We start from the raw sequence: 23,547 nt of genomic DNA on the forward strand, positions 1-23,547 counted from the left end.
ATAGATAAAAGGTTTGGAATTAATATTACTTATTGAAGACTGTATAATAATCACTCTTCTAATGCTAAACAATGACTATATGACATCTCACAGTAATTTAATTTATGAAGGTCAGCTTTGACTGAACATATTTCTTGGAGGCTCATAGCAACAGAGAATTTGACAAATAGTTTATAGAAAGGTTCAGATTAATATTATATGACTGGTTCAAAAGTTGTACAATTTATTTTGTGGTACTAAAAGCTTTGTTAATTACATTGCAAAGTTATTTGATGAGAGTGAGTTTATAGTTTTAACAGTTTGTAACACACATGATGATGAGATACTGCAAGAGTTAGAGGTAGAGAGAATTTGAGAAAAGGAAAACAATTGGATACTTTCTTTGCATTTTCATTTTGGAGCCAGTCTAAAACTCTTTCTCCAGAAATTAATCCAGTGGAATTGTAAATCAAACTTTGAGTTAATTTAAATTCTAAAATAAGGCCTTGGATGCTCCCATATGTTAATTTTGGAAGCATTTCTGACACCTTTTTCATACGGGAATAATGTACTATATCTTGAGCGCAGATATTGGAAGAATCAAGTCATACTGGCAAGGAAATTTGGGGCCTAAATGTCCATTGAGGCTCCTTTTGACAGAGAATAGAGGTAGCTTCTGTCCTCATATATTAAGACTATTAAGCCTATTGTAAGTACATAGTTCTTAGAAGTTGTTTACAAATTTAAGGTTTTTTCCTATTTAAAGCTGTGGCTTTTTCATGTCATCCGTTCTTTTCACAGGACATCCATGATGTTTACCTGAAATTACTGATAATTTCAATTTTGTTTCATCTTTCAGAGCAGTAAATTAAATAATAAACATTTTAAATCACAAGTAATGTTTGGTTAATGTATGCTGTGCAATGTAGCTAACAAAATTAGCTAATTTAGCTGTGCAAAAATTAGGAAACAATTTAATAATATCCTAAATCCTTCTAACTAGTGGAAAAAACATGTTACCCTCTAGAATTATAAGCGTATATCAGAAAATGGTGAAAAATGTATACTGCCATTTTCCAGTATCAGCTGAATAAAGTTTCTGCACATCTTATGTTAAATTTGAGTTTTAAAAGTAGCTTTAAAAGACAGAAGACAAAAATGGCTTACCAGATGGATGTTCTAATAAAGCATGTAGCAAAGAGAGCAGAAATATTAAATGGAGTCACCCTAAGACAAGGGTGTTGCAAGTTAGACAAAGGGCCATAAAATATGACCATAGTTATTTTTCATTACAGCTCAAGTCTTCAAAAAGAAAATGTAACCACATTACTGCAACTGAAATCGAGGAAAGTAAGAAACAAATCGAGCTCTCTTCATAGGGACTCTCCTGTTGTGTCTTTCATGCTTAGGCCAAGTGTAACATAGTTAATGCACACAGAGCCCTTTACAGCACGTTTTAAACATCTTTGAATACCTAGGCATAGGCATGGATGTTGTCTTTTTCATGCCCTGCTGGTGAGCTCTGAGCATTCAGTGCCATTCTCCTGCTGTGCCAGGACAGCATACCAGAGTTACTGCTCAGGGGTGCAAACCTTTCAGCCTGGGGGGGCAGCTGTGGGACTGGCTGTGGGTGCAGTTCAAGAAGAGGCATGAGCCATGCTTCCTTGCACAGGGTAGCTGTTTGTCATCAGCAGTATTATCAGCGGGTCCCTCTCACTCTTAAACAGCAGTTAAAGCATTAAAAACCCTGGGGCCTGGGAGGTTCAGCTCTGCAAATGGGAAGCACTTATCACTGTTCTACTCAGCCATTGGACAGTGGCGCCAGAACAGCTCTAATTCATTTCAGTGTTGACTCTTAACAAGGACAGAGGTTGCTCTTTAGAGATCAAAGATCATAAGACCTGGCAAACAGAATACACAGTGGTCTTTAAAATTTCCACGTAATACAGTAAGAAATTAAAAACCAATTTTTTTTTTCTGTACATGAGACATGGCTAGGAAGCACCATGGGGAATGTAGAAGGTAATTGCAACAGTAATAGCTAAGATGCTCTGATGTGCTTCAGAGAAAAGGCAGTGGCTTGTCCTCCAAGGTTGCTCAGTCACTACTCCATGGATGCTCACCACCTGCCTGCTGCCCGAGGTATGCCCACCGTGGCTGTGATGCTGCAGTAGTTTGGGATGAGCAGCAGGTGGGCCAGCAGTGGCTGTGCTCAGGGTGCCCCGGTGGGGCTTGTTTGTCACAAGTCTCTGCACTGGGAGCAGCAGTGTGGCAAAGGGCTGGGATGGAAGGAGCCTGCCCAGACTTGGGTGGAATGAGTTTTCTCTACTTCCCTCTGGGGCTGTTGTGTAATTATCAGCCATTTTGTGGTGCTCACACACTTAAAATCAGCGTTGAAGTAGATGGCATGTTTTGTTTTGGTGCCGGTGTGATGGGTCACTCCCAGGCAACCACAAACATGAAGGAGTTCAGGGCATTAACAGGTTCGTAATTTTGTGATGTTTTTCTACTTTAAAAAAAACCTACCTGTCTCCTTTTCTTAGCTGCCCTATAGAGCAGGTTCTCAGTCCTGGGTGCCTCTGGCCTCTCCAAGGGAGAGGTATGGCCTGGCTCCCCAGCTCTCCCTCCTCCAGCAGTCCCTGGGCTGTTGCAGAGCTTTGGCATGAAAAGCTTTTTGGAGAGCTTCGGTGGTTTTCCTTTTGGTAAGCTGATAGACATTAACTGGTTTATTGCTCAGCCAGTCCATCTGTCTGAAGAGTACAGATGTGGTCAGGGTTTTTTTACCTCAGACATTCTAGAACATCTTTGTAGAACAGATGTGAAACTGGTGACATTCTGTGGCCTATAGTTCCTCATGAGAAGGTAGTACGTGTGTATATATATATATACATATATATATATATATATATTTGATGAGAGCAAGTCAGTGACCAGGAGAAAAAACTGCAGGATGTGGCCCTTCAGATTTTAGCTGAAATCCTGCTACAAGCACAAGCTGTCGATTTGTGTGGTAAATGATTTTGGTGTTCTGCTTGGTTGGCTTTCAATTTTTCAAAAGAAATGGATATTTCATTTTGGTTATTTACAGTTGTATGCTATTGCATAGCTTTTCTATAGAACAACAAATTTAAGAAGGATACATGCATCATTATGCAAGTTAATTTGTTTTACTTTTCTAAAATAACCCTATTGACAAACTGAAAAATAAATGACTCAAACTAATGGCTCGGAGTTATGTGTTAACAAGGCAATGGCAACTCTGTGCAGTCTGAGCTTCATGTGTCTACCGTGCACAGTTAAAAATGAGTGCTTCTTTGTTAATAACAAACACTACTGCTTTGTCACAATAACATGCTTTTAATTTCTTATTCAAGAATCCTATTATACTGCTGCTGCAGCACTTGAAACTGTTGTCCACCTGTTTAATCTCCAGCAGGTGCTAGGTTTAAATCCATACACAGATTTATCTTGAAACACCCAGGAGTCTTGTTGGTTACCTTGCTCAGAGGAGTATTAGCTTTTTAAAGCCACTTGTGTGTATATATCTTGTGTAGAGAATAGTGAATATTTAGGAGCTCAGCACTAAGCTCTGTCCCAAAGAAATGCTGGAACAAAATGGGAACATGGGCATGGTTGTGGTTGGTGCCCCGTGGGGCATCAGTCAGGTCTGGTACAGGAAGGGAGAGAGAGCCACTGTGATGGAGTAACCAGGTATCATTTCTAAATATTGAAAATTAGTGGAAAAATATTTTCCTTTGTAAACAATTTCTTTAATAGTGATACAATCAGACTAGAAGTGCACAGAATCTGCTGTACATGGCCACAACTCGGCTCACTGTTGTGCTGTTGGTGATCTAACTGGAGTTTGTTTTGAAGGGAGAAAACAAAAACCTTGTGTGATGGATCTGGGTAATGTCCTACAGAGGAAGATTTTCTGACCCCTGCTGCTGATCAGTTCAGACTATGAAGCATGAACTGTAGTTATGCTTATTAGCTAGGCACTAATGTTTGCAGACTTGCTAGTGCTTATAAAGTAATTTACTCCTGTTTAAGACTATTATACAATTTTTTTTCACATTAATTTTGTGCAAGTCATAATTAGACAAACATGCTTTGTTATTAATGTCCATTGTCAAACTAATAAATGAAACAGTGGTCAGGAAAAGGGCATAAATCATATGAGACACTCCTACCAATCAAACTAAAAAAATCCAAACTCCTGACATATGCAGGGGGGGAAAACCACCAAAAATCTTTAGTATTGCATTGTTGCAAATCAACACCTTTTTTGTTTTTTCAAAGTAAGCTACATTACAAATTCAAACTATATATAGTCTTAGTTTTAAATCTGGAACTTAAAAATTTTTGAGGATCAATGTTCTCTCCCTTTATAAGAATTGTTTTGGGAGTAAAGAAATAGAGTTGGCTGAGCTGTTTCATGCATCTTGTCTGTTTTAGTAATTTTATCTTATAAGAAATATTGCTGTCACTATATAAATAGTCACAATATTACTGGACTGTGCTTATTTACTTGGGAGAATTAGGTTTGTGACGCTGCTGCCTGATACTAGTTTGTTCTCCTGCTGCCTTTCTCTCTGGGGATTTAGGGATTTTGGGGGAGATGACAGGAATAGCGGCAGTCCTTACATAGAAGTCTCTTCAGAGATTGCTTTATTACTTGTGTTTTCTGTGTGAGTTTCTTCTCTACAAGGTTTCCCCATATCTCCCTTAGTGGTTTATTGCTTGGTTTTTGGTTCCTGTTTATGCACAATGTAATTTGCACCATATGTGATTTTTAGAAAAGTGTATCTAGAACAGACTGCATGCCTTAATTTTTTTATTTGTATTTAGCTTTTTAATGTTATGCTTTGAATCTAGAGAACTTGCTGTCTTTTAGATTGCTCTTTTTGCTTTCTTGCTCTTTTTGCTCTCTATAAAAGCTTATGTATTATACTTACAGGAAGCATGATTAAGAAAGTGAATTGAGTTATGAAGTCTTCCAACTTGAATTTCTTTATTTTTGTAAAGGCTCTTGGAGGATGGCTTTCTGTAAATTCATTCAAACTTGTCTATCCCATGCAGTTTGGTACTACAGTAATATTCAGGTATTAATAATGCTGTCATACTACCTGCATTAGTTATTTTTAATACAATTTTTGATACAATATTTTTGATACAATTTGATTAGATATTTTGATAGCAACTTAATCAGTAATTTAAATACAGTATATTCCAGGAAATTTTGATGCAAGTTTGTGTGGTTTTTTTGGTTTTTTTTTAACAGAGCCCTTCCTAAAGAAAAAAAAGCAACAACAAAAAAAAGGGGAAATAAATGGTAAAATACAATAGGCCAGGCCTGTTACTTGAACATTTTTTGTAGTGTTCTCTTCTGTGTGATGAAAAGATTTGAAAAGTGTTTTCAAATCATAAAATCAGAAATGGCTTTCTTTTTTAGCTGTCAGCTTTGGATGAGGCATTTGGTGCATTTCACTAGATTAAACACTTTTCCTTAGGTATTACAGAGGAACTGTCTTTGTCATGAAGACTTAATTCCTGGAAATGTTATGAAGCAGGTTTCATCCTCCATTCTAATATTTGATTCTTCGCTAACTTGGGTTAGGATTATAATTTTTTTTTTGTCCTAAATCAAGCTAATAATGCTCACATGAAATGTACTAGTTTTGTTAGGGTTATAAAAAGATGTTTTCAAGTTCAAACAGTTATCCTATATTTGAAAAAAACAGACAAAAAACCCAGTGAAACTTTTATGTTTGCTAACAATGCATGAACTACCTACTTTAACTGAAAATCAACACCAAATGGCAGTTGGTGAAACTGCTCAGAAGCCAAAACTTTAGTTGAAAGTTGAGATTCTGATAACATATGATTCTAGAACCATAATGGAAAAAAACTTTCTGTACCTTTATCTGGTTTTCTACGGAATAAAACCATGAGGGTATTTGTGTTCACATTTACTGACAATCTTCAAATATGTCCAAAAAACTGGGACTACATTGTCCTTGTGCAGGGAACTGAAATACCAGCACTTGGACTGATGGATCAGACTTGCTCTTCTCTATGTTTTCCCTTGACTATCACTTTTTACAGGGTATCATTTCCCCACTAAGAATTATTAGATTATTTATCAATAAATATCCTTAAGACTAGGATGGGGTTTGTCCTACAGAATAACTTTTCCTTTATAGCAGTTGTGAAATTCCAGTTAAAAGTGCCTCAGCCTTCACATTTTTAATATCTCTGTGTAGAAAATTCATTATACAGAACCAAAGCAATAAAATCAGCTACATTTGGTTTTACTAATATTTTAAACAGTTAGTGGAAGACTTTAATTCATGACTGTTCTTGCATGAACATACTGTAAGTACAATTACAATTATGGTGAAATCTCTCTCTCAAAAGCTTATCTTTATCTCTTCTGTCCCCAGTTTCTGAATAAATGTCTTAATCATGAAAAACTTAAAATCAAGTGCTGCACTGCTGTCATAAACACTGATACTCCTTTTTACCCAGGAGCCTGGTGCAAATGAGGACCCTGTCATGTTGCAGGCTGTTCCAACATGTGGGATGATAGAGTTTATATCTCAAAATGTTTGCAACCTGACAGAGACCTTCTCTCTGATTTACTAGTGCTGTTATCAGCTGCCAAACAGGCTTCCTTGCTCAAGGTTACTGCCCTGTGAGGAAAAGGAGGTATAAATTTGGTCCATTCTTGGCCATCACAGCTCCCACCTGAGCGTTGAGGTTTTTATCAGTACTGTTAAACCCAGTCAAACCTCTCTGTTAGATCCCGCCATGTATGTGCTATTATGACAGTAATTGATGAAAGAAGAGAGTGTATGGATATGAGGTTTGGAACATAATGCAGGTCATCCAGTCATTCTGGTTTTTGTGCATATTGCATAGTTCCAATATTGATGTTGCCAGGAACAGTATTTTATTTTGTTCCCTTATATTTCCTCATCACTTTCTCAAATGTCACCCAAATGAAATTCTGGAATGCTTTTCCACAAAAGAGTAGGGATAGGTTCCCTTCACATCTTGATGATTCTCAGTTTTTACCAAGTTTTTGAGTTTTTTCTCAAAAATCTCCCATTTTTCCAATAAAATGCATTAACTTTCTTAGACTACAGTACCTTTAGTTTTGGCTCCAAGATGTAATACCCTTCTGCAAAAGGTAATCCAGTTCTCTAGCATCAGTGGATAATCCTTGCTTTCTCCTGGTGTAGAAGTTCCAGGGGGAGATACAAACAGGAAACTTCCACAACGTGCCTGAGAAGAGAAGCAATACAGCAGGAATGAGCTGTACACGAATGGAAACACCAACACTTTTCAAACTGCTAACCCCTCCTGTGTCTCTACTACTCCACAGTATCCATTAGGGAGCACTGGCTCTACAGCTCATCATGCCATCTGTTGCTAACACTGGCAGCTGTACTGTGTGTATCCAATTCAGACAGGTTCCCCAGCCCCTGTCCTGTGTGCCACCACACCCTGCAGAGCAAACAGCACTTTCTGTCTTAATCTTGTGGCCTGTTGAAAAGGCAGTGACTACATATACCACATGTCTAGAGTGTATTCAGATAAGAAAATCTCAACTCACTTTTGATGTGACCAACAGCTGGTTTTTTCAAACTGCCCCTTGAAGGTTTACTTTTTTATAAGGCCCACTAGGTGTCAATCAACAACAGTATTACTGCTCAAGGCACACTTGTTGTTTCAGTGTACTCCCCATGTACTCTGTTTTGCTTGGTACAAAATTAGTAGAGCAGAGATTGTCTCTTCAGTAGCACAAAATATATTATCAATATTTCAGCAACAACAACAAATTCCAAACAGTAGTTCAGACATTACCAGGAAGTACTGGAAGAAATATTTAATTTATTCATTAGTGAAGCCTACTGTGTGGTAATTGAACTACGTTTTCCTTTCTTCTGTTGTAGAAGAACTGTGTATTTCTAGGCAGCATTCTCTACAGTGCAGAAGAGTTCAGCTTCTATTGAAGTTGATATAGAAGTGTTTATAAGTAAGTGGAAACATCACAAGATAAGGCAGAGCTGCATCCTTGATGCTGTTATTAAAAACCATCCATCGTGGGAGTTCTGGTTCTCCCAAAGAAGTTGTTGGGTACATTTGGTATTAATTCCTTGAGGTTGAAATGCTAGAAAATATGCCTTAAGTAATAAAGTAGCCAAATGTATCTGTTAATTTTTATAGTGGGTAAGAATAGAGAATTTCTAAATCATGTCTCAAAATGACTAGAAGAGACTATTTCTATAGCATCAGGAATTTGCAACAGGGAAATAGATATAGAATTGTAAAGAAAAAATTGACAGTTTTTAATATCAGTAAAAATTTAATGAATTTCTCATCACAAATTAAGGACTGTGTGGACTGGTTTCATTACTTGAGACAAATATGGACATTATTTCACAGCCAATATTGTTTAAACTTTTGAAAACAAAAAGTTGTGCCTAATTTTGTACAACAACTTAGTTCCCTCATATTAGGAGAGTCTGAACTGGCTATAACTATTGTCTGCAGCACAAATGCTAACTTCACCCTGGAGGAACAGAGCTACTGCCAGTGAAAAGCAGTAATTTCCTATCTGGCTGATAGAAGAGCTGTTGAAGACCATGCTCTACCAAGATGAACAAAAGTAATGTCAGCACTACCTCTCAACTTTTCAGCCTCCCATGAGTTGCTTTATGATCTGCAGTATGGGTTTTACTGTTCCAGAGAATGGATTGCTGCACAGTGCTTTTTTTGAACTGGGACATTCCTGTACTTAGTTTTCCAGAAAGAGCTGAGGTTTTGGTTTTTTTTTAATTATTTCTTTGAAAATGTGTTTGTACTGCTTCGGAATACTAGTCCGCATGACCAGTCCTGAACAGACAGAAATAGGGCCAAAAAGAGTATCCATTTACTTGACAAAGCAATCGTGAGCATCTACAGAATATGGGTGTGAAATGGCAGCAGGGGCTAGCAGTGTGTATGTATGATCACATTACTAATGCCAGATATCAGTCTTTGCTGACATTCTTCTAACTGAGGTATAAATGTTGGACTTCAGTGAATGCAGTTATGTAATGGCAAATCTTGTACTGATCCCCTGAGAAAAGTGAGGAAAAACAGCTAATAAAGAATGGGGTAATAACAGAGAAGAAACAGCCTAATGCTACTGAAAAATATAATACCAGACATTGAGAAAAGTGCTTTGCTGTCTGAAGAAAGCTTAGATATATGAAATGTATGTTAATGTTTCCTTATTTTCTTTTGAAGGATCGACGCTTTAATGATGAGATTGACAAACTGACTGGATACAAGACAAAGTCACTCTTGTGCATGCCCATCAGAAACAGTGATGGAGAGATTATTGGTGTTGCACAAGCAATAAATAAGACTCCAGGAGGTGCCCCTTTTTCTGATGATGATGAAAAAGTAAGATTCCCTTTACTTTTGCATGCTTTCTTAATTTTTTTCTCTAATTCAGTAGACTTAATCAGTAAATAGCACATCATTTGCATTAATGGGTTTTTTTAGAAGTGCATAATAAACTGTACATTTTTTTGTTTGCAGTAGAAAATGTATATTTGTTCTGTAAATGTATGAGTTCCTCTGGCTTCAGCTTAATCTCATACAGACCTTTTTCATGTAGTAGACCTTGGTAGAAAGACTTTTTTTATTTTTGAAAACCTGACCTGTAAGGATTAGTTTGGGGGGAAACTATCACAGAGATACTCCTAAGCTTGCAGACTCTAAAAATCAAGATCTTCTCTTAGTACTTTCTGTGGGATAAATGCCTCTAATATATGCAAAAAGAAATTTTATTTTAGAGGAAATCATGCATATGCAACTCTGTTATTCTAAAATATTAGAGACTTTCAAATAGCCATGGAAGGACAAAGAGGGTGGGAAGGAACACTGGTTATGTGTATATTAGGTGGAATTTGGAGAGTAAAGTGAGCTCAAGAGGCATGAAAGTAGAAGTATCTGCAAAGAAGGAACTTGAATCAAAGACAGTGGGGAAAATAGGAAATGCTGCTGTTGAAGGCAGATGTATTCAGCTGACCTTGGAGGGAAAATGTGCACAAAGTCAAAACGTGACTGGGGAAGAAAATGGTTGAGGACAAAAAACTGGGGAACAACAGAACTGCAACTCTGTCTGCCCAGAAGAGAGAAATGGAATCTCCTTTAAGCACATAATAGGGAACTACCCTTCTTTGTATTAAAATAGCATTGAATCTTATTTCTGTGGGAGTGTTGTTAGAGGCAGACTTTTCCTCCAAAAAGCTCTGTATATTGATTCAAATGCAGTTAATGTTATACACACTTTCCCCCCCCATAAAAATAATTAACTTTTAATTTTTATTTTTGCAAGGTGTTTGTGTAACTGATTTGGCATAGTGGTTTAGTTTGAATTCACTAACTTTAAAAATAACTCTCAGTTTTCAGATGGCACTTTATCTGACATTATCCAGTACTTCTTAAATTCCTTCTCTAGAAAAAAAAATCTAAACTTATGTAACCATAGGTTGCTTCTGAATTACTTTTGACTCTTGGGAACCCTGTATGCTGAATGTTGATTTTTTTAGCAATGTACATGCCTCAATGGGTAACTAAATGCAAATTAAATCTTCCCTGAATAGGGGTTTTCAGCACTTCTTTTTATTAGTACTGTCCTTGTAAAAAGGGAATTTTGTTTAAAATGCAGCCTTTATCATGGATCCTACATTTGATTATCATACATTCAACTAGCAAAACAACCATTCACATGTGAATTGTGTATTACATAAATATTCTAATAAATGAATATTTGATGCTAGTACTGATGCTGTAGCATTTGCTTCCATACAATGACTACCAAATATTATCTAAAAATCAGCAAACTGTCCATACTTTGTCATCTTTATTTTTTCCTAGTATTTATATCACTGTTATAGTTACAAGCCTGTGTGTTAGAACTCTTCAAGAATATATTGAATGGGTTCTGACATGTAGATTTTATGGAAAAGTAAATGAGAACATAACCATCATTTTGCCCTGTAATAGATCTTGGATTTAATGAGGCCTGGCAGTCCATGTGCTGTTATTTCAAAACCCATGCTTTTAAGTTTTTTTTCACTCACTTGCTAACCTAGAAAGTATGATATCCCTCTACGAAGCAAGAGAGCACATACTTTCAGGAGAACTGTCTTGCAGGATTAGCAAACAGTTTTGTTGTTGGTTTTTTTTAATCATAATATCAACATGGTTGGTTGTGAGGAAAGGTGAAAACTGAGAAACCCCCTTCAGAGTAAGAAAAAAAAGCTTGGGCAGCCTGGGTATTGAGGTGGCTTGTGCAGAAAAGTCTGATAAGTGGCTAGTAAAAGACCTGTCTGCAGCATTATGTTGATGTTACAGTTTCTGACAATCAGTGACTTCAGAATGGTTAGAAAATGAAAATGTAAATTACCAATCCTCTTCCTACCCCTGAAACCCTCTCAGAGAAATGTCGGAATCATTTGAGTCTGGCTCTTGTTTGCAAGTGTCTTTCTTCTCTTAGTATTGTGCGAAGCAATTAAAATAATCTGCTGGAGGTTTTTTTGCAGAACGACAAGACTATATTGTATAATGAAATGTCTCTTGGCGGCACTGCTGTCTTGAGTCAATAGGAAACAAAGACTTATGTTTTCAATTAGAATTAAGTAGATGCTAGCTTCATTTTTATGTACTCTTAGTTATTTTCAGGAAGTTAATAGCAAATAAAATATTTAAGATTTAGGAGTTTTTAATGCTCTCAAGCTGTAACCAAGTTTATATTTTGCAGTATCTAAAATGGAGTATTATATTGCAAAGTTTTTCTGGTTTTGATTTTCATGGCAAATTCTCAGGGTTTTCTCTTACATGTCTGACCACAGTGTTAAAAGCACAGCACTAATAACAAATAGAAGTGAATTTTCCACATTTAATTATTGTTTCCCACTGTTGAAATTCTTTTCTCATTTTGGTGTTAGGAATGTTTCAACCAATTCATTGTTTAAGTGCAGAATTAGATGACAGCCACAGGCATGAGAGAAAGATGTTCAGTATCACAACATGTTTTGTTACCCCAACATTAGTCCCTCAGCTGAACAGACTGGTTTTGGATATTTTTTGTTTTATGCAAACAATAGTAGAATACCTTATTTACAGCCGTCACTATTACACTATGATGTGTAATTGGTACCTTTTTGGAAAAATAACAGGTGATATGCTTTTACATATGTTTTGCAAATGAAGAGACCAGTTCATTTGCACAGACATAGAGCAGAAAGACAAAACCCCCAAACCCTTGGAAAGAACTGTGCACCCTACATGCATTCTCTGTACTGTGCTGAAGATTCACTTAAGTGTATGTGCTGTTTGCTGGTGAGTCATACTTGTTCCAGGACTGGTGAGAAAAGCCTAACAAGAGTTTCACAGTCTGTGGTTTAGATTATTGTCTGCCCTTTAGAGTCTTCTGAGATGCAGTGCCAAAACAAATCTAATCCTCCATCAGAGAGGCTTAACGAACAGCAGCAGCAGCTCCATGGTCACTTAAATTGGTATCCTGGTTCTCTCTGCCTCTGACGTCCTCCTTGTCTGAAAGAAGTGAATTGACTGCAGGGAAAGTATTCAGGGCTGCCATCTCGAATTAAACCCCACTGGTTTTGCTGAAAACCAGTAGTTTGAATGCAGTGAGACCTGGGAGGGGCAAGTAAGAACTGGATTTGGTTGTCTGTGCTCTGTGGATAGTTTTATTAAGAAGTATGTATGTCTATAAATTCCAGGATTTATCCGATGTGTATTTGGTTTGTGGGGGCTTGAAGATAAGTGTTCTCATGCTCCAACATCTGTATTTCTCACATTCCTAATAGCAGCCTTGTGATTCTAAATTTTCCAGTTTACTGTGCTCTTCTCAGTCCATATTAGTTTAAGCTTAAATATATCCTATACCAGGTCTACCATAGTGATGAATGATTTCCAGGGATTTTGCTGTACCTGCTAATTTATTTTCTGAGTTTTTGCATGATGAGCTTAGAGTCATGCTGGCAGAGAGCAATTTCAAAGTCAGTAAGGACCATTTCTTTATCTTAGGGAAGTAATCAACTGTAAATAAAATTACTAGGAGAGGAAGTGATCCAGAACAGGAAAGCATCTCCGGCTGTTGTGAAAATGATAACTCCAGCTCTGTGAATGTGAGGAATTGCCAAAAAAGGTCACCTGAAAATAACTCATGGATCCACTACAAAGGAACAAGAGAAACAAATTAGATAAAGAAATTTTTTGTGTGTTTCATATATTGCAGTATGTGATAACCTCCTGCTCATACCTACCTTGGTTCTCAATGAGACTCCAAAAGCTATTATTTAAAAATTCCATAATCCTCAAAGGTATCATGTGGCCCATATGTCACTTACCTCCCACTGCAAGAGACAAATTTGCTGAAAGAAGACCAATAATAACAAAGACATTTGAAGGATGAAGGTGCTGAAGCACTACAACTATCTGGGAAAACTCTAATGGTCTATTAGGCACACTTCTCGAAAAGCACTTGCTACACAAATCTAAAATAAAATAAATCACAGTAACTGAACTGTCTTGCTGGGGGAGTTTAAAGCAATTTGCCACCAGGATATTGGCTTTATCAAGGCAGCTTAACACCACTGGTTTGCAACCAATAGCACACAATGACTGCCATGACAGATACTTGCATGGCCTTCTTTCAGTCTTTTATCTATTTTGTCATGCTTTCAAGTTAAGCTGAAAAAATCTAGATTTCTTTTTAATTACAGAACTCAAAATGTCCTTGAAACTTAACAAAACCTTACCTGTATCAATACCTCTGTTTTGAGACTGGCAGTTAGTATTTGAATTGGACATCTTTATCTCTGAGATATGGAAACATGCCTAAGATGTCATAGTGATATTTCAGTGAACTATATATTTCTTCAAATATAATTGTGTATTTTCCTAGACTTGGGGGCTACTTCGTTGCTGCGTGTTTATGGTAAATACTGCCCTTAATTCTTGATACTTGTTTGATACCTCTAGGGTCTATCATAATACAAATAAACAAATTGTCAGATTTGGTATCAGGAAGGGTTTCCTCTGTCAAACAGTTCAAGGCAAATTGTCATGGGGTTTATTTGTGGGGACTAGAGTTTTGTTATCTTCCTTACTCTCATTATGATAAGATACCTGGATTCTTCCTGAAATTGCCAGCAGGAATCTGAACCTGTTGTTTCTTCCCATATTGCCTGTGGTTGTATCTTCTTAATTAATATGGAGAGACTTGAATAAATAAGAGATCTTGTATCTAAACCTAGACTGTAATTTGGCTAATTTTCATAGTATTTGATTCAGAGCTCACTAAACTAAATGAAAGAATCTCTGCTGACTTGATGGCCTTTTAAAAATCAAACTTCTGTTCATTTCTAACATAGGAATTTTTAATTAAGTGCAGACCCCCAAATCTATTTATGAAGCTTAAATTCATCCATGTCAGATCACTGTAAAGAGATTGGTTAATGACCAGTTTTGGCTCTTGTTGTTTACACTGGAGGAGGAGACAGGTTCACAGTAGACTATGCTGCTTTCCTTCATGCTTTGTTCAGTTATATTATCAAAAATTACTTTTATTAATTGTATCCTTGTTTGAAAAAATTCCAGAGGAGTTGTTATGAGGATAAATGGTCTATCAGATATGTCAATTATAAAGCATTCATGAGTACCTTGAGTATGACTCTTACTAATAGAAACACTGGGTCTTCCTGCAAATTCTGAAGCCCTGGAACTTGTGTTCTGTTTTCCCCTCTCATTCATATTCACCAGACATTGTAGCAGGAGAAGGGAGCCCAGATCTTTACTGGTCAAACACAAGAACAACTTCTCAGGAAGACTGGTAATGCATGATCATGGAAGCCATGATCATGGAAGCCTTTGTGCAGCCATACTGCATTATTCAGTAAGGAGCAGAATAAATTTTTCATCAGGAAGCCTAAAGGCCAAGAACTCTGCAGTTCTGATGGTAATTCTAAGACATCTTAGTAACTAGAATGGGTGATGTTAATATTTTTTTTTATTAATACTGTGTTAATAGATTTTTCACTTAAATGCTTTGAATGTCAAAACAACAATAATACAAAGGTTCGGGAGGATTAGAATTTTGTGTGATATATCTGTCATCAGAAAGAAAGCCTGCCAGTCCTTGAAAGCTATGATGTGTATTTGTGTTACAGTATAAATCTTAGGTACTGTCTGTACAAGGAATTGACTAGAAAAGCTAGTTTTTGTTGTTTGTTAGTTGTTTTTGGTTTGTTTTTTTTCTGGAGAAAACCCTGTTCTTACATTACCTAAGGAATAAACCTTTTACTTTCAGCTGTCTTTCTTTCCTTGGCAAAACTCCCTTAAACTAAGTAAATTATTTTGATCAGATGGCTTATTAGAAAAATCTTGTTTGCTTGAAGTGAAATCTGCACTGGGGCCCTGTTACAGAAGCATGTAAGAGGAAACCTTTGTGGTCAACAGCTGGTGAAGCCTTTATTTCTGACAGTTACTGGAGATGTGCCCTGTGGGCTGGATGGGAGGACTTGGTCCCTAGTGAAGCGTTCTCTGAATTTCTGTCAGTCTATTCAGTCCTCCCTAGCTGTTCTTCATAATAACTTCAAGGCTTGATATACTTTTAGAAAATAGCATTTTGCATCTCCTGTGAATTGCTTATCTTTCCTGAAGCAGAATGAAATCTTCATATAGCAGTTCCTGCCATCAAAAGTATTTCCCCCTGGAATAGTGATGCAGAACCTATCTGGAGCTATAGGTTACATGATGAGATATTGAAAACTTCTGAGCAAATAATTTTGCTAAAAATTAAGTCAACCTCTGACCTTCAGCATGCTAATACAGACTTAATAAGAAACTGTAATTAAGACAGTATTGTTGTTCTAGCACTGATTCACAGTATCCCCTTGAGCAAATCACTTTATAGTGATCTTCTGAAACATAATTCTAAAAATGGCATTAGGTGGTTCCATATGTGCTATCAGATTTTCAATTTTAAGTATTCTTTCCTTATAATAAGGAAATAATTTTCTTTCTTTTTGGCTCAGCCTGAGCTTTTGAAGCCTTGTTGACTGCTTTCTTTGCATGTAGCACCCTTATTTGAACAGATCTGGTTAGAAAACACCACAACAATTTCACAAAAATCAGTTTCAGCAGTTTGTTTAATAGTCCCAGCTTTGCATATAGTATTTCTCATCTCTCTCCCAGCTTTACCCATAGTGTTTCTCATCCCTATGAAAATTGTGCCAGCCCGCTGTCTTTGACTGGTTTGCAGAAGTGCAGCTGGTCTTTAATTGGCAAACTCCTGGTTGTACGTTAGAAGGAATTCAGCCCTCCTCCATGCTATCTTTGCAATTTTCCACCTGAGAAATTCCTGTGTACATCCCAGCAGCTGGAGTATGCAAGCAGCAATATAGCTGTAGTGCCTGTTAGGAGTATACAGGAGTGTGTTTCCCCTATATCTGGGAAATGGCTGTTTAAATCTGTGGCCACAAAGGAATAAAACTCTTGTCCTTGTCTTTCATAGGACCCTTCTCTGTCAGCAGCTGAAAGCAAATGCCTGGAGTGAGGCAAGCATGGGATGGTATTTCTCTCATACAGCCCACCAGTGTACAGTTATTTGCAGCTCAGGCCAGACATGGTATTTGTGTATTTAATACCACCCCAGGGATTTTCTGCTAAGGAATTTATTCAAGCATTTCTTGAAGCAACACAAGCTTATAACTTTCACAACATCCTGCACATTGTGTGAAGAACTGCCATGTGACTTTAATTAATTTCATGTTATTCCTTCTCGTTTTGCTTTTAGTGAACACAGTGAAAAGTCATTCCCTATTCATTTTTATCCCAGTTGTTTTGCCCTAAAAATCTTCAGCAGTTCCCCCCTTGTGCAGCAGTTTTTTCTGCAGTCATCTGTCTGCTTTGGCAGGAGGGGTGCCTGCTCCCCAGAGCCCTTGGTCAGTGCCTCTATGCTGCTCTGACAGTTGGTACTTGGTCTGGAGAAGTAGAAGATATTTGAACCAATGTTTTGTACCCTCAAGCCTGAAAAACCAACAACTGCACTTTTTGTGGTGTTTCAAAACTACCCCTTAGTTATGCCCAGAACTGTTTTTGAAACCCTGGGCACTGCTTCTGTTGTCATCTTGGTGTCACTGCATTACCATGAAAAAAAGTTTTGCTCATCACGTCACCGACTAGTTCATTTTGCTCATTGTTAATTCTAGCAAAAAATGTTTCTGTTCTTATGAAAGATTCCAGATTTCTCTGAATCGCTGTGGGTTTTAATTAAAAAAAAACAACAACCTACAACAAAGCATCAAAAACATGTTGGGTTACCATTGAAAATTAGTCAACAAGATTAACAGTTACTGTGCAGCCAAATTACATGTTCTAGACTTGAGCTGACTGAAATTATGAGAGCTAAAGTAGTTTAACCAAGTAATGATAATGATTTTGCATCTCTTGCATAACTGGAAAGCACTAAACTAAGGTTAAAACAATATTATGATGATTTTTATAGCTGGAATGTTGTTGGAGCTGTAAGAGAATTGAGCCACATTGTTCATAATAGTGAATGGTGGTCAGAAATTTCAGGCAGGAAATTATGCAGTGCACTTTAGGTAACCCTCAACAGGTTTATCCAACTGTATTTAAAAGAACATTTCCTGCGAACAGCATAGTGGCAGAGGCAGAGGCATCAGGAAGAATACTTCATTTAACAATGCTTCATGAAAGCTGTGAGTAGGACTCTTAATTATTAATTTGGTCTGTGGGAAATCTTATTACTTAGAATAATTATCCACATACATTTTTAGTTAAACAATATTTATACTGGCAGCTGTTAAGGCTACAGTCTTTGGACTAAACTTGACACAAATTTAGCCTTGGTATTAATTTGCTGACAACTTGCTGTCTGTGTGGTAGAATGGGTAAAAAAAAAACATTGTTTTTTTCTCCTTTCTGCTTTTTTTGGTTTTGGTGGTTTAGTTTTGGGTGGGTTTTTTTAAGAAACAGCTTTTGGTGTATAAAAACAGACTAACATTCTGCAATGCTGGTGTCGTTGTGGTTACTAAGAAAGTTCATTGGTAATAGCTCTACAGTGTCATGGCATGGTTTTAAACTGGGAAGTGAATGGAAATGCCCTCAGCTGTACTGGAGGAGGCCCAGTGTGTAGGGCTGTGCTGTTGGGTGCCAAGCAGTGATGGACTTGTGGAGATTCAAGAGCTGAGGATGTCCTAGCTGCCATGTGGTGAGGTGTCAGTGGGATATCTTGTAGGACACTGGGGCCACATGTTGTGGTCTGAGCTGGAGCAGCCCTGCAGACTTGCCCTGCTAAGCAGAATGGCAGTGAATATGGTACTACTCCCCACTAAGCAGAGAAGGCTTTGAAAGGAGGAAGCTCGCCAAGACATGTTACCATAAACACAATCTGACTTTTCTTCTTCTGTCACACAAAATAGAAAATATGGTTAGCGCGGCCGAGGTGCTTCCTTCCGTGCTTGAATCACAAAGGTTGGTAATCTGCTCTAGCCTAGGGTTTCAGGATAGTTTCTTCAACTCAATGTGTAAATGAATCCTGAAGTCATTTAGTCCTGAATGTCCAGAAATTTTGATTCCCAGTGGTGGCAAAGTTTTTTACTACCCTACTACACATGCACAGCAGCTGAAATGTCACCTCTATAACACAGCTGTTTCAAGGGTAAGCTCTGATCTCTAGTCTCCTAAACAATATCAAATAATTCTGCACTTCAGGAAGTTGGTAAAATTAGAGCAGGGAAGATGTGGATGACTTACAAAAGCTGAAGTCTGCCTGCAGAAGTGTTAAACCAGCAGATCAACAAGAAGCTTCTCACTAACAAATTAAAACAAGAAGATATTGCAGTTAACCAAAGTTTTGGAAAAACATGTAATGTAGAGACTGCAGTTTGCCTTAGAAGTGGAGAGATAAGTGGTTTTGTATGATTTCATGAATATCTGACAAAACCTGACCACTGGGTGATGAACTCAGTCGCTGCTGGCAGACTAAGCAGTTCATATAGAAATGGAAAGCATTTTATTTTTCTGAAGTGGGTTGTGGGAAATCACCATACATAGGAAGCAGGGGCCATTCCACTGAGATATGAAAAGCCACAATAAAAGCCTATATGAATGAGTTTGAGCATTTCATGTGTTCAGCTATCAGGTTGAAGTTGTTGCATTAATGCTTACTTTTGGAAGAATAAAGAGGTAGGGGATGTTGCTTGGTAGGGGCTTTTTTCCCCTCAACCTATTACAGCTTTTAACATATTCTTTAAAAATTAAAATTGATATTTAAAAGATAAGTTCCATTTGCAGAGAAGGAATGGTGAGAAACTTATTTGATAAGCCTCTGTGTCCCTTGTATAAGGAGAATTCAAGAAAATTAATATGAAAATAAGTTCCACTGAGTAACTACTCAGTGATTGTGTTCCTCACTGATGTCATACCTAAGTAGTATGTCCTGAATATTAAAACAAAATAGTTCAATTATTGTTTCGTCAGGTACTTAGACTTCTCCTTTTAATGAAAACTGAACAAGAGATGAATAATCAGAATTGATCCTAATTTAATTTTATTATAATATGCATGGCCTTCTGTTTTGCATCTGCTGTCAGTTTTGTGGATTTTATTAGAATAGATATGTCAAGTCAGATACTAAGATCTATTTTTGCTTATATAAAAAGATTAAATGTTAGATGCTTGTAGTAGAATGTGATGTTGAAGCAGGAAATATCTAACCGTTAAAACAGTATCTCATGAATATTTTTAAACAGAACCTGCTTTTTTGGCATATTTGCTGTACTTCTGATGTGAAGTTAATCAGACAGTGAGACTTCATATGAATATGATTGTGAAAGCTATGAAAGTGACTATCAGGAACAATAACCAGAACATTGTGTATCTGGATGCATCTTTTTCAATGGCAGAGTTACAGCAGCAGAACTGTGTTGTTTTTTTTCTTTAATGGAATTATTTTGCATTTCCTTTTCTCTCAGTATTTTAATCTTGTGAATTGATTCTGCTGTTCTTGGAGGACAGAGGTCTCTGCAGCAGCTACTGCTGCTACGAGTATCTGCTGCCATGCCTAATGGCATGGTTATAATTTTCCTGTTAGTCGGGCAGTAGGACCACAATTGATACTCATATCTGTGGTCTTGTGATTCGTACTGTTGCAGTAACCAGAGCTGCATGCTGATACCTTATCACTTTCATTTGTAACAGAAAAGAACCCCAAAAAAAGGCAATGGGCTGACTGTTAAATAGCACATGTAGATTCTGTTAAAGCACATTCTTCTGTTAAAGAAGCACATGTAGGGATAGAGAAACTATTATCTCTTTAAGGCAGGTTTTTGCAACCTGGGGAGAGGAGAAGTGGAGGCAGGAAAGGACAGGGCTGAGGGAGTGAAAAGCTGTGGCAGACCCAGGCTGAGGACAGAGAGACAAGTGACGGAGAGCATCCTGCAGCCCTGAGCTTGAGGCTCGCACTCGTGTGCTACCAGAAAAGGGTCTCACCCCCTCTAGTGGCCTGCATTCTTCCTTGGTGGTGAGGTACTGCAAACTTAAGTGAGCACGCATAGCTGGAATAGGGGCTCCCAAAGACAAGTGGTGACTCTCCCATAGCTTCATGTTTCTGCTATAGTTTGTACATATTCAGCGCGGCAGCATGCTTTTTAAGTGTTAAATATAAATCAAGTTATCCATCCTTCTGGTACTTCTGCGCTTCGGGATGGACATTTACTCCCGACGAGTGCAGGGCACCTTTAGGCTGGGCAGGCTACACGGCTGGCAGCTCTCCGCGCCAAAGCCGCGTTTCCCTTGGGGGCGATGGGAGCGCCCGGCGCTGTCCCTGCTGCGAGCCGCGCCGCCTGCTCACAGTGCCATCAAGTGGATGCCAGGCACCACGGCGCCAGCCGCCGCCTCGAGTTTCCCAATCCCTTTGTACTGCCTTTAAACCCTGCTGAACCTAACTTCACTTACTTGCACGTCTGCTTCTAACACCCGCCTAGGAGAGGCTTCTCATATCTGCCTTAAATACTGAGTAGTGTTTGCTATTGCTCCGCCCCTGGCTTTGTTGTGTAGCTTCAGACCTTATTTGCCTTGCACTGTTTAGTGTTCTTCTGAAGTTGACAAGATGAAGAGACTTTAAGTGTACTTCAGGTATCTTCACTTAAAAAAAGTCTTATGGCTACCTGATCCAAGAAATGGCTTGTGCTCAATAGCTGCTTCCCTATTTGTCCATAAAGTTACCCAGTGTCTCTGCATGTGTTGGTGCTTCAGTCTAACAGTATCACCAATTGTTAAAAATTGAACAACCTTTTCTTTGGTTAGATGCTGAAAATTACTGAACGTTTTCCAACAATATTTTTTCGATTAGATAGCTTTATCACATCTTAGATGTTTAAGTTGTATGGTTTTTTCCCTCAAGAAAAAAGCTCCTTTGATTTTTGCTGTTTTTCTTTTAGTGCATTCAAAATATTCCTTTTCTCAAACTGTTTTTGAAAATATTTTCTTTGTCAAGCTATTGCACACTAAAGTTCTGGAAAGGAATGCTTGACACTTGGCTGTGAGCTGGGATAAACACAGCTTGAGTACTATGAGAAGCCCAACATGGTTCATGTGGTTAAAAAATATATTCTTTTCTTTTAATTGCATCTTCAGATCTTTGTCATTCTTGATAGTTTATGGCTCATTCTACAGCTCTTTTATTTTTCTTCTCCTGCTTCAACAGCTGCATCATCATTTTTCTAATAAGCAGTGTACCCCAGTGTTGTCTTCCTTCAGCATATTCCTTTTTATTCTGTTGCTATCCTTTTGCTTGCATCTCTTTTCTTACACCTTGTGCAGACGGAAGCACCTGTGACAGAGGTAAGAGTCTCAACAGATTTGCACTTTGGTGGAACTCATTATATGTCACTTCTCGTTCAAACACTGAACAAGTGTTTGGTGGTGTCAGAAAAGGTCATTCCATAAAGTCTTTTGGTTTTATAACAACTTCTGCATGTTCAAAAGGCTACATAGTAAAGGAATTCTTCCTCATATTCACGTGGAGCTTCTATGCATCAGTTTTCTGCCCACTGCATTTTGTCCTGTTACTGGCACCACTGAGAAGAGCATGGCTCTTGATAACCTACCTTCAGATAATCATAGACACTGCTGAGGTCCCCTCTCAGCTGTCTCTACTTGAGGCTGAACAGGCACAGCTCCTTCAGCCTTTTCTTGTAAGAGAGATGCTCTAGTCTCCTAATCATCTTTGTAGCCCTCCACTGGACCTGCTCCAGGATTTCCATGCCTCTCTTGTACTGAGGCACCCAGAACTGGACATGGTAAGAAAGTGTTCTTCATTTCACATTGCTCCATGGAATAGAAAGTGCATTATTAATATGCATGTTATCATTTCAAGTGTTGGGCTAAATCTTAAAGTCAGTAGCTTTAATCACTGGGCTCTTCATTTGTTGATAGCTATGTGAAGCAATTAAGCTCCTTTATGGAGTATAAGGCTCAAGCCAATGGATGTCCCCAAACTGACATGTGCTCGTCACAGCACAAAACAGAGAATCTTCTGTGGTATGTGCCTGTATATGCAGAAATAAGAGAGGTTTGTGGGCTTATAAAAGGGAGAGCCCTGAGTAAGATGAGAAGAAGGTTTGTCTGAAGGCTAAGTCAAAGAGTGTTAGCACTTGGAGCAGAAAACATGCTCCTGATTATTTTCTTCTTGGTTCAACATGGCATGAGACTTAATACATTCCTTATATAAAATAACATTGTTTCAAGGCAATATCTATTTCTTTAGTCTAGCTCTCCTTTTAATGACACCAACTTGCAGTCACAATTGTAGTAAATGGGCCTAAAAAAGTGTGTAAATGAGCCTAAATCAGTGTGTAAAATTCAGTATTTCTATCAAGATATATTAAATCTGTACCTGTTTAATTTCCTCCAGATCAGAAATATCTCCTCAATGAAACAAGTTCAATCCCAACTCATGTGTTTGAAGTTTCCCCACGCACTTCTAGAATTTGCAGAAGTTTTTGTGGTAGCCATTAGTGACTTGACTTTTGTCTTCAGAAATCCATAAAGTATAAAATGACTGGTTGCTACCTTTGACGTTTCTTCTGCACTTATGGGAACATGAAAAGTACCAGTTTGCTACTGATTTTGTTAATGCATTGCCATTGTCTGCCTTTACATAGTGTGGGAGGGAAATTTTTTTTTCATAAATACAAATTACTTATAAATTCAAGTGCACCTTAGGTGTTTTTTTTTTTAAGAATGTAAAAGGGTGCTGAACCTATCATCGGGAAATTGATTTTTATATTCAAAATGAAGCTTCATGGGTATTTGTGTATTTATTACAGTCAGTCTGGTAGCTCTAATACAGCTATGGGTAATGAGCCTGTTTAGTTATGGTAGAAAGTGTAACATTTGTGACCATGTAAATCACATGTCTGCAGGATGACTGGGAAAGTCTTGGTT

At 37.8% G+C, this 23,547-nt stretch overlaps 1 protein-coding gene across 1 annotated transcript in view; it reads left to right on the plus strand.

Annotated features, from left to right (window-relative positions):
- The window catches only part of PDE11A (phosphodiesterase 11A), a 116,832-nt gene that overhangs the window by 3,996 nt on the left and 89,289 nt on the right, over positions 1-23,547 (plus strand). The window contains exon 2 of the mRNA XM_085066356.1: positions 9,280-9,438. Coding sequence (XP_084922482.1) covers positions 9,280-9,438 — 159 coding nt within the window. The remainder of the gene's footprint in view (positions 1-9,279; positions 9,439-23,547) is intronic.

This window comes from Lichenostomus cassidix, chromosome 7 (assembly GCF_008360975.1).
Source record: "Lichenostomus cassidix isolate B80296 chromosome 7, HeHo_3.0, whole genome shotgun sequence".
Taxonomy (NCBI): Eukaryota; Metazoa; Chordata; class Aves; order Passeriformes; family Meliphagidae; genus Lichenostomus; species Lichenostomus cassidix.